This window comes from Entelurus aequoreus, linkage group LG04, assembly GCF_033978785.1.
Source record: "Entelurus aequoreus isolate RoL-2023_Sb linkage group LG04, RoL_Eaeq_v1.1, whole genome shotgun sequence".
NCBI lineage: Eukaryota > Metazoa > Chordata > Actinopteri > Syngnathiformes > Syngnathidae > Entelurus > Entelurus aequoreus.
The window spans coordinates 64,513,843-64,525,154 of NC_084734.1; the positions used below are offsets into that span (position 1 = coordinate 64,513,843).

The 11,312-nt window shown below is 32.0% G+C and overlaps 1 protein-coding gene across 3 annotated transcripts in view; it reads left to right on the plus strand.

The window, feature by feature from the left end:
• Window positions 1-3,953, plus strand: part of LOC133648933 (cohesin subunit SA-2-like) — a 51,640-nt gene extending 47,687 nt beyond the window's left edge. For all 3 annotated transcript variants that reach the window (XM_062045488.1, XM_062045487.1, XM_062045490.1), the window contains exon 34: window positions 2,413-3,953. In XM_062045488.1, the coding sequence (XP_061901472.1) occupies window positions 2,413-2,436 (24 nt within the window). In that variant the 3' untranslated portion in view covers window positions 2,437-3,953. The remainder of the gene's footprint in view (window positions 1-2,412) is intronic.
• The last annotated feature ends 7,359 nt before the right edge of the window (window positions 3,954-11,312 follow it).

The following is an 11,312-nucleotide window of genomic DNA, read 5'->3' on the forward strand; positions in this document are numbered from 1 at the left end:
AAGATGGGACTTAAATGCTTCTACTGAGGTAGCATCACTAACTGTTACCGGTACGGCATTCCAGAGTACTGGAGCCCAAATAGAAAACTATGCTGGGACATATGGTACAATACAATCAGCAAGATAGGATGGAGCTAGACCGTGTAGTATTTTATACGTAAGTAGTAAAACCTTAAAGTCACATCTTAAGTGCACAGGAAGCCAGTGCAGATGAGCCAGTATAGATGTAATATGATCAAACTTTCTTGTTCTTGTCAAAAGTCTAACAGCCGCGTTTTAACAGCCGCGTTTTGTACCAACTGTAATCTTTTAATGCTAGAAATAGGGAGACCCGAAAATAATACGTTACAGTAATCGAGATGAGATGTAACGAACGCATGAATAATGATCTCAGCGTCGCTAGTTGACAAATGGAACACATTTTTGCGATATTACGGAGATGAAAGAAGATTCAGAATTGATTTTCGTGTATGTATATATATATATATATATGTGTATGTATATATGTATGTGTATGTATATATATATATATGTGTATATATATGTGTGTGTGTGTATATATATATATGTGTGTATATATATATATATATGTATATATATGTATATATATATATATGTATATATATGTATATATATATACATATGTATATATATATGTATATATATATATATATATATATATATATATATATATATATATATATATATATATATATATATATATATATATATATATATATATATATATATATATATATATAATAATAACAATACCTGAGATTTATATAGCGCTTTTTTAAGTACCCAAAGTCGCTTTACATGTTAAAAACCCATCATTCATTCACACCTGGTGGTGGTAAGCTACTTTTGTAGCCACAGCTGCCCTGGGGTAGACTGACGGAAGCGTGGCTGCCAATTTGCGCCTACGGCCCCTCCGACCACCACCTATCATTCATTCAACATTCATTCACCGGTGTGAGCGGCACCGGGGGCAAGGGTGAAGTGTCCTGCCCAAGGACCCAACGGCATGGTATGTATGTATATATATATATATACATATATATATATATATATATATATATATATATATATATATATATATATATATATATATATATATATATATATATATATATATATATATATATATATATATATATATATATATATATATATATATATATGTATATATATATGTATATATATATATATATATATATATATATATATATATATATATATATATATATATATATGTATATATATATATATATATATATATATATATATATGTATATATATATATATGTATATATATATATATATATATATATATATATATGTATATATATATATATGTATATATATATATGTATGTATGTATGTATATACATATATATATATACATATATATATTTATATATTTATATATATATATGTATAAATATATATGTATATATGTATGTATATGTATATGTATGTATATATATATATATATATATATATATATATATATATATATATATATATATATATATATATATATATATGTATATATATATATATATATATGTATATATATATATATATATATATATATATATATATATATATGTATATATATATATATATATATATATATATGTATATATATATATATATATATATATATATATATATATGTATATATATATATATATATATATATATATGTATATATATATATATATATATAGGCCGTAAACAGGCCGTAAATAAGCCGCACCGTTGTATAAGCCGCAGGGACCAGAACGAGGGGAAAAAGTAGCTGCTTATAGTCGGGTGCGGCTTATATATGGAGCAATCTGTATTTTCCCCTAAATTTACCTGGTGCGGCTTATAGTCAGGTGCGGCTTATAGTCCGGAAATTACGGTATATTAAATAAAAACATGTATTTATTTTTTTAAATCGATTCAGAATCGTTACAAATAAGAATCGCGATTAATTCGAAAATCTTTTTTTTTCTTCTTTTTTTTTTGAACGTCCAGTAATCATGTTTTATGGAACTAAACTATTGAAATTATAATTAATAATTTCTGCTTTGTGGAAATGTCTTTATCGCTGTCATGTCTAACCTATTACAGCGATAATTGAGGGATTACTGTATGTACTTAATTTTACTTTAAATTTAGTGCATATAAAAAGTCAATGGTCTAAAACTGTTGTTAGTCAAAGTATTTTTGTCCAGATTTCCAATGTTTGAAATGTTTAAATTTGTGTTTTTGAAATGTAGTATTACTACAGGAATAATACATTGTATTGCGTTTTCATTTGAATCCCAACAAGGCATCCTTCTTCTTCTTCCTTTTGATATGTGATGATATCAGCCGTGCGTGTCTCTGTGAAAAGCATGTTTTTTTTTCTCCTCGTAGGTCCTTGGAGTGTCCATGTTTTAAAGGAACATCCAGACGATTTTCATGCTGGGATACGAGAAGAGGATCTTTGTATTTAAAAAGAATTTTAGATGCGAAAACAAGTGTGTTTTCTGTAAGAAAAAGCAAAAATGAACAAAAAAAAAACCTACAAAGTTTTGGCTTGTACTCTACGTGGACCAATGATGAGCCACACTCAGTGTTGCTTGCTCAGAGAGGACTTGAAATGTATACTTTTCTAATCTTGGGTAAGCTCTTCCTCTTCTTAATGGTGTAACAGGCCACATCCAACTTCCAAGCCTTTTAGAAACCACAACTTCTATAGCATTTTCCCCAGTTTTCTTTTCCTTTGTCCCAGCGGGGGATGGATTGGTGTGTTTTTAACTTAAGAAACATTCATTTTTTTTGTTCTCCAATGGTAGTAAGTTACCAAGTGTGATGTAGTAATTTATAAAGCGACTGTAGTACCTTGCCTGTACTGTGTTAGCCAAGTGGACGCAGGTCTTTCTGTTTGTGCCCTCCTCTGATGACCGCTGGTGGTTGCCATGCCGACTAGGATGGGTACGTCTTAGAGCTTACCCCAACATCTGGACCACTCCTTAGCCACCATCTCACTTTCAAGTCATACAATCTAGCAGCATCATGTCAAAATCTTACATTTTAAATAAAAAAAAAATCTATATGAATTGGTGCTGATTTTTATATATGTGCTTTGCTTATGTTCTTTCCAATTTTCAGTCCCACAAATGTAAGAAAAGGAACGCGGCCAGGAAGACTTTCAGATTTGTATTTTTTACCCTTTTTGCGTTTTTTTTTCTCCTCGCCCTTTTCTTTTGTCTTGATAATAATGTCTTCGAGTTTCTACCTTCTTTCCTAATGTGTAAATTAGTTTGGATAAAATGAATGAAATTCAGCTTTAAAGATTTTGAGTGGTGTCGTACACGAAAAATATATATAATCTCTGAAGCATACTAATAAACAAGTTATTCAGCAGCGCTGTGGCAGCTAGACAAAGCTTAGATCTGACATGTAATTGTCACACACACACACACACACATACACACGTTTTAATCAACTGTTTTGCCTACTGAGCTTTTTATTTTGTAGTCATTCCATGCTTGAGCCTTAAACATGCTTCTTCTTCTCCTGTCACGCTAAATCTTCCATGTCAGCAGGGTGGTCATGTTTAAAGGTGCATCGTCGGCTTCTTAGCGCACCTGACATGAGGTGGTCAAATGTCATGTGATTATGTAGATGAGCAGCCTATATGTCCTTGACCTAATTCTTTTATGTAAGTAAAACTCAATTCTTTTAAGGACAGAGTACTGTTTATTGTCTGTTGCGTACATACCACTACATATGGTATCAATCCTTATCAGATCATGTGTATATATATTCAAATTTTCATTTATTTCCATTTTTTTGTGCTTTTGTTTCTGCACTCTTGCCTACACCCTGAGTTGTCTATTTCTCCCACTCTGTTTTTTGATTTGTACTTGTCTGGAGACAGTAACTTTTGAATAAAAATCAACACATTTCAACTGTGGGAAATATTTACTCAATAATTTAGTAGCAGCAACACTTAATATAATTTAATGTTCATACTGGTCAAATTTGGAGTAAAAATGCAGTTTTTATTTGACTTGAATGGTTACTTCAAGCTGGAAATTGGTACAACATAAGGTGTTCTTTATAAAAAAACAAAAAAACAATTCTAAATTCAGTTTTTATTTGTGACTTGAATGGTTACTTTGAGCTGGAAATTATTAAAACATTTTTCTAAAATTGTTTTCATTAAAAAAACAACAGCTAATTTAACTTAATATTTAACAATGAAAAGACAGAGAAAAAATGTTGATCCTAAAAATTAATAGTTGTCTTAATTTTTTCATGCAAGAATTATAATAAACTTCAGGATTGTATTCAGTATTTTTGTTACTCTAAACATAAAACATCTTCATTTTTTCAAATATGTTTTAAGGAGTTGGTTTAATGTGTCCTAGGAGGAGGTATTGTTGATTAAAAATAGCTCATAGGAAAAATCACTAAAAGATTTTAGGAACACTATACAAGGTTTTTATTCACATTTGTTCACACATTTTAACAAACATTAAGCCTGCGTGACGTAAATTAATGAAATAGCCACAAATCATTGTTACATTATATAAAAAAACTACATTTGAATGATTTGCATGAAGTAATTTTGAAAGTCGCAGCAATAATTGCAGTCAAAATATAGCTTGATGTCCAGCTAAGTAATTCGCCACAAAACCAATACCCAGAAATATTAACAAAACTATTACTCATTAGTTGTTGCTTGATGTCCCCACCTTACTCTATACTCATAGATGGAAGGAATGGACTGATGGTGTTGCACCTGAATCAGCCATCGTGTCATTTTGTGATGACTTTAGCTGCCCAGTGGGTGGAAGTGTATGGCAAGACACATTAGTGCCCACTGTGGCAACGTTGACTTTAAGAATCATGTGTTTAGGAGAAACCAGAAAAGATGTGCAGTGTAGTGACAAATATTTGAAAAACTGATATTTTTAAATGATATTAAAAGGCAAAAAAATTAACATTTAAGTGACCTTTGCTGCCTCTGGTTGTCTTTTTTTAAAATGTGACCTTCAGTGAAAAAAGTTCATACAATCCTGTTCTAAATGATCCTGGTGTTGTCCATTAAGCAACTTCATCATTTATAATTTAACGTAACTTTAAAGTACGTCTTGGACAGGAAACCGTTAATATGTTTTTTAATAATTTTGTATTCAATATATTGATGGATAGTTTGTTATTAAAATGTTAAGTTCAATACAAATACAATCTATTATTATTATTATAAAGGCCTTACCAGAACTGTAGTTAAATTTCTAAACACAAGGGGGCAGTGTAGCCCAAACGGGAGTCACTACAATGGCAGTGCTTTGCTTGATTTTAGCCTGAATTGTTGGAAACACTGAATAATAATGCTCCCTTTTAGCAGTGTAGTATTTCTTAAACAATTAATTATAGTGTACGTTTTTGCTATACAATAATACAAATACATACATATATATATATATATATATATATATATATATATATATATATATATATATATATATATATATATATATATATATATATATATATATATATATATATATATATATATATATATATATATAAAAACACATATACATATATACACATATACATATATATACCCACACATACATACAGTATATACACATAAACACAGAGGTGGGTAGAGTAGGCAGAAATTGTACTCAAGTAAGAGTACTGTTACTTTAGAGATTTATTACTCAAGTAAAAGTAAGGAGTAGTCACCCAAATATTTACTTGAGTAAAAGTAAAAAGTATGTTGTGAAAAAACGACTCAAGTACTGAGTAACTGATGAATAACCTGTTCGTTTAATGATGACGGCAACAAATAATGCACAACAACATAAAAATAGTAATGAGCAAATTCAGAGCCAGGAATATCTCTTAAGCAACTATAACAATAATATATATTAAATAATAATACATTAACATAAAAAAAATTAAGGCAAATTGAGCCACAATAACTTAACAGCACCATAGGCTCAGTAGGCAGAGATTACAAAGGAAAATAACAAGTTAGCCTTTACGCAAACCATAAACTGTTAGGTGTGGGCTGCACCTGGGAACATTGATTGATTGATTGATTAAAACTTGTATTAGTAGATTGCACAGTACAGTACATATTCCATACAATTGACCACTAAATGGTAACACCCCAATAAGTTTTTCAACTTGTTTAAGTCGGGGTCCACGTTAATCAATTCATGGTAAACACACTGTGCACTTCTGATTGGTGTTTCTATGCATGCGTGTGTGTGTGTGTGTGTGTGTGTGTGTGTGTGTGTGTGTGTGTGTGTGTGTGTGTCTCTGTCTGAGGCTGCAGTGCGTTAATAAATGTCCCCACACGATGTACATTTGACAGTGATTCATAGCAGGGAAGCTAACATCAGCCTATGGTGACAGCCAAAATATCTACTAACGTTACTTACCGCGATGTGCTTCCTCAAATTTGACGTTGAGTTCATGTAAGCTTAAGATCGTTAATCATGTGACCGCCTGGCTCTGTTTGATTGGTGAAACGGAGTCAAACGTCACCAGTGACTGTATTTGATTGGTGAAACGGAGTCAAACGTCACCAGTGACTGCATTTGATTGGTGAAACGGAGTCAAACGTCACCAGTGACTGTATTTGATTGGTGAAACGGAGTCAAACGTCACCAGTGACTGTATTTGATTGGTGAAACGGAGTCAAACGTCACCAGTGACTGTATTTGATTGGTGAAACGGAGTCAAACGTCACCAGTGACTGTATTTGATTGGTGAAACGGAGTCAAACGTCACCAGTGACTGTATTTGATTGGTGAAACGGAGTCAAACGTCACCAGTGACTGTATATGATTGGCGAAACACAGGCATGCATTAGATCCTACTTTGAAGGTCTGTCTGACAAACCAAAACAAACAAAGCGTGCATTAACAGATCGATAAAAATCAGTAGCGAGTAGCGAGCTGAATGTAGATAAATGGAGCGGAGTAAAAGTAGCGTTTCTTCTCTATAAATATACTCAAGTAAAAGTAAAAGTATGTTGCATTAAAACTACTCTTAGAAGTACAATTTATCCCAAAAGTTACTCAAGTAGATGTAACGGAGTAAATGTAGCGCGTTATTACCCACCTCTGCATATACATATATATATATACACACATATATATATACATATGTATATATATATATATATATATATATATATATGTATACATATGTATGTGTGTATGTATATGTGTGTATATGTATGTATGTGTGTGTATATATAAGTATGTGTGTGTATATATATGTATATATGTGTATATATGTATATGTCTATATATATATATATATATATATATATATATATATATATATATATATGTATTATTGATGGATGGATGGATGGATAGAAAGATATACTGTATCTACGTTAGGTCAGGAAAAAACTCAGAGGCTGTTTCATCCCTACAAGCCTGTTTCGCAGGTTTCCCTGCTCTTCAGGGAATTTTATTGAAGTGTCTGTTGTTGTTATATATATATATATATATATATATATATATATATATATATATATATATATATATATATATATATATATATATATATATATATATATATATATATATATATATATATATATATATATATATATATATATATATATACATATATTGTATATATATTTATATATATATATATATATATTGTATATACAATATATATATATATATATGGTACATTACATGGGGGTATGGCCATTGTTACGCAGTAGTGCCTTGCTTCTGTGCCGGCATGATGAGACCAGTTTGTTGCATTTGTTTAATGTGGACATGTTGGGGTGGTATCTAATAAACATTGTTGTACCCTATATATATATGTAACAACCACAGACACTTCAAAAAAAATCCCCTGAAGAGCAGGGAAACCTGCGAAATCGACATGTAGGGATGAAATAGCCTCTGTGTTTTTTCCTGACCTCACGTTTTTCCACTCTACGGAGCACTGTATAACGGATAAACCACAGTAAACTCAACTATAGATAGATAGATAGATAGATATGAGTAATTCTGCAGATTCCACGGGTGTGACATATTTGCAGTATTGCAAAGAAAGTGACCAGTCAGTGCATAGTTATTCAAATCTCCCCTCACGTTTGTGCAGAGGCCCGTCTTATTAGGTCTCTTCTTCAATCTTATCTGTTCAGTGTGATAGTCAGGCCCTCTTGGTCCCAGCCAAACAAGTCCTGCATGCACTTGAAACTGACGAAGCAGTTTTATGATGGCTAGAAGGCAGCTTGATGGCATCAGCGCTATTCACATCCCCAGCCAATAAAATCTTTAAATGCACTATAAAATTAACTGTAAAATTTGTTCTTTATAAGTCAAGCATCCTGCACACTGACCTGATTGCATATTTATTAAATATCACTGAAAACAGGGGCTGTTAACAGTTTCCAGAACAAGGACCCAAAATCTGATGGAGAGATGGCGTGTGGACCTCCTACTTAAGTACCTTGTATACATGTTTTGAAAAATGTACCTTCATATGCACAGATATTCAAATTTGAAAGCCTAACGCCACTAATCGCTAGTTGGCAAATATAGACAGCTATTTGCTAGCTATCTCAAATGCTAACCTGAAAATAATAATATCATTATTTATTTATGTTTTTATTTTAAAACTGCAAGGAACAGTCAGTGGGGTGGCCACACCACTGCCATTTTTAACCACACCACAGTGTGTTGCATCATTATTATGTATATTAGAGACTTAGACTTCCTTTTATTGTCATTCAAATTTGAACTTTACAGTATAGATAAGAACGACATTTCGTTGCATTAGCTCGTGGTAGTGCAGGATAAAAGAGCAATAAGGTGCAGATATAAATAAATACATTACTGTACAGATAAATGTATTGCACTTTTGCATATGCATCCACGTTTATGGATGTATGTTTTATTGTCTTTATATTCCAGCCAGTTAATCAATTTTTTGGGGAATTATTTGAATGCGTTCAAGAGTCTTACGGCCTGAGGGAAGAAGCTGTTACAGAACCTGGAGGTTCTGCTACGGAGGCTGCGGAACCTCTTTCTAGAGTCCAGCAGTGAAAACAGTCCTTGGTGGGGGTGGGAGGAGTCTCTTCAGATTTTCTGAGCCCTGGTCAGGCAGCTGCTTTTTGAGATCCCCCGGATAGGAGATATACACATTATATATATATATATATATATATATATATATATATATATATATATATATATATATATATATATATATATATATATATATATATATATATATATATATATATATATATATATATATATATATATATATACATATAATATGTATATACACATTGGTGGAAAAATTGCGGGGGAATATTAAAAAATGTATTATTTTAAATTGTATTTGTTTTGTTCTTGCAATTAGACTTAATCAACAAAGTGGCCACACACCCCCTCTGAAGACATCTATATTAACTCCGAAACATGAAACCTAATCATTTCAATTATCAGTTACTCCTCATCATAACTATACTTTAGGTACATTTGCTTTCAAATAAACCCACCTATAGTCAAAATTCACACTCCAGTTGTCTTCCCTTTTGTCCTGTTACCAATAATAAGGAATGCCCCCCAAGTCACATGGTCTACAGCAGGGGTGTCAAACGTACGGCCCGAGGGGCGGGATCAGGCCGCCAAGAGGTTTTACCCGGCCCGAGGGATGAGTTTGCCAAGTATAAAAATTAACCTGAAATTTTTGAATGAAAGAAACAGCTGTTCTAAATGTGTCCACTAGATATTGCAATAGCAATTCTTTGTATATTTGTAGATGATGCTACATATGTACAAAATAAACCACATGTTAGTACATCAGTCGAGGAAAATGATCAAACTACATAAATAACATCCTGTAATTTGATTTTGATATAATTTTTTTTATCTTGATAGATTGGAAATTAACACCAATGAGTTGACTGATCAACATTATCACATAATTTATTCAGAAAGTATAAATAATGACAATTAAAGTATATATAACCACAACAGGTAATTGTAAAAAAAAATGAAATATTTTTTGTTGATTCACCGTAGTGTGCTTCATATCAACATGCTATTAACATAAATATCCTGTGCTTATTATAGACAAACTTTATTGATCCACAAGGGAAATTGTTCCACACAGTAGCTCAGTTACAAAGGATGGAAAGGATAATGCAGGTATAAAGTAGACTAAAAATGTACCATAGTAGCAATATAAAATATAACATATTAAGATTAAAGTACCAATGATTGTCACACACACACTAGATGTGGTGAAATTTGTCCTCTGCATATATGTAATATTTACATATTATATATACAGTTAATCATATATACTGATATATTATTATATTATATTATATTTGTATATAATATATACAATGTATAACAAATTCCAAATACCATGTACAATATTACAGTATATGAAACAGCTGCAGCAAAAAAAAAAGAAAAGAAAAAAAAAGTGTCATGTATTTACCAATCATATGTTAAAAACTAATTCCTGTTACTTTCAGTGTTTTATTTTAGGGCTTATTAAACGTGTACAAAAAGGACATATTGCATGAGATGAGTTAAGTTTAGTTAAAGTGCCAATGATTGTCACACACACACTAGGTGTGGCGAAATTATTCTCTGCATTTGACCCATCACCCTTGATCTCCCCCTGGGAGGTGAGGGGAGCAGTGAGCAGCAGTGGTGGCCGCGCCCGGGAATCATTTTGGTGATTTAACCTCTAATTCCAACCCTTGATGCTGAGTGCCAAGCAGGGAGATAATGGGTCCCAATTTTAGTCTTTGGTATGACTCGACCGGGGTTTGAACTCACAACCTACCGATCTCAGGGCCAATACACATTTTATGTTGTTCAATATGGGATTTATCAGATTGAGAGTAGAAACATTTTTAATTCGAGAGAACTACAACAAGTTTTACACACAAACCAACATTTTGTTAGTTGATGAATATTTGAAGTGTGGCGTTCAGTTGAATAAAGTTTTATCTGCGTTTTATTTACCCGTGATAACCTTTTGACCCCCACTGGCCTATCAGCGCAGGCGTCGTTAGGAACATGTCGGGGTCAAGGAGGACTGAGAACTCGATCATACGTAGGAGGAATACGTGGTATTCAAGTAGTCCTTCATGCGGCAGTAAATCATGTTTCTTTCATGGAGTGGAAGACACGTCTCGGAGTCTCGGAGCTGCTGCAAACTTGCAGGAGTTCGCATTGGAGATAAAAAAAGAAAAAAAAGGCACAAAATGTTGCATTCAGCTGATAAATCAT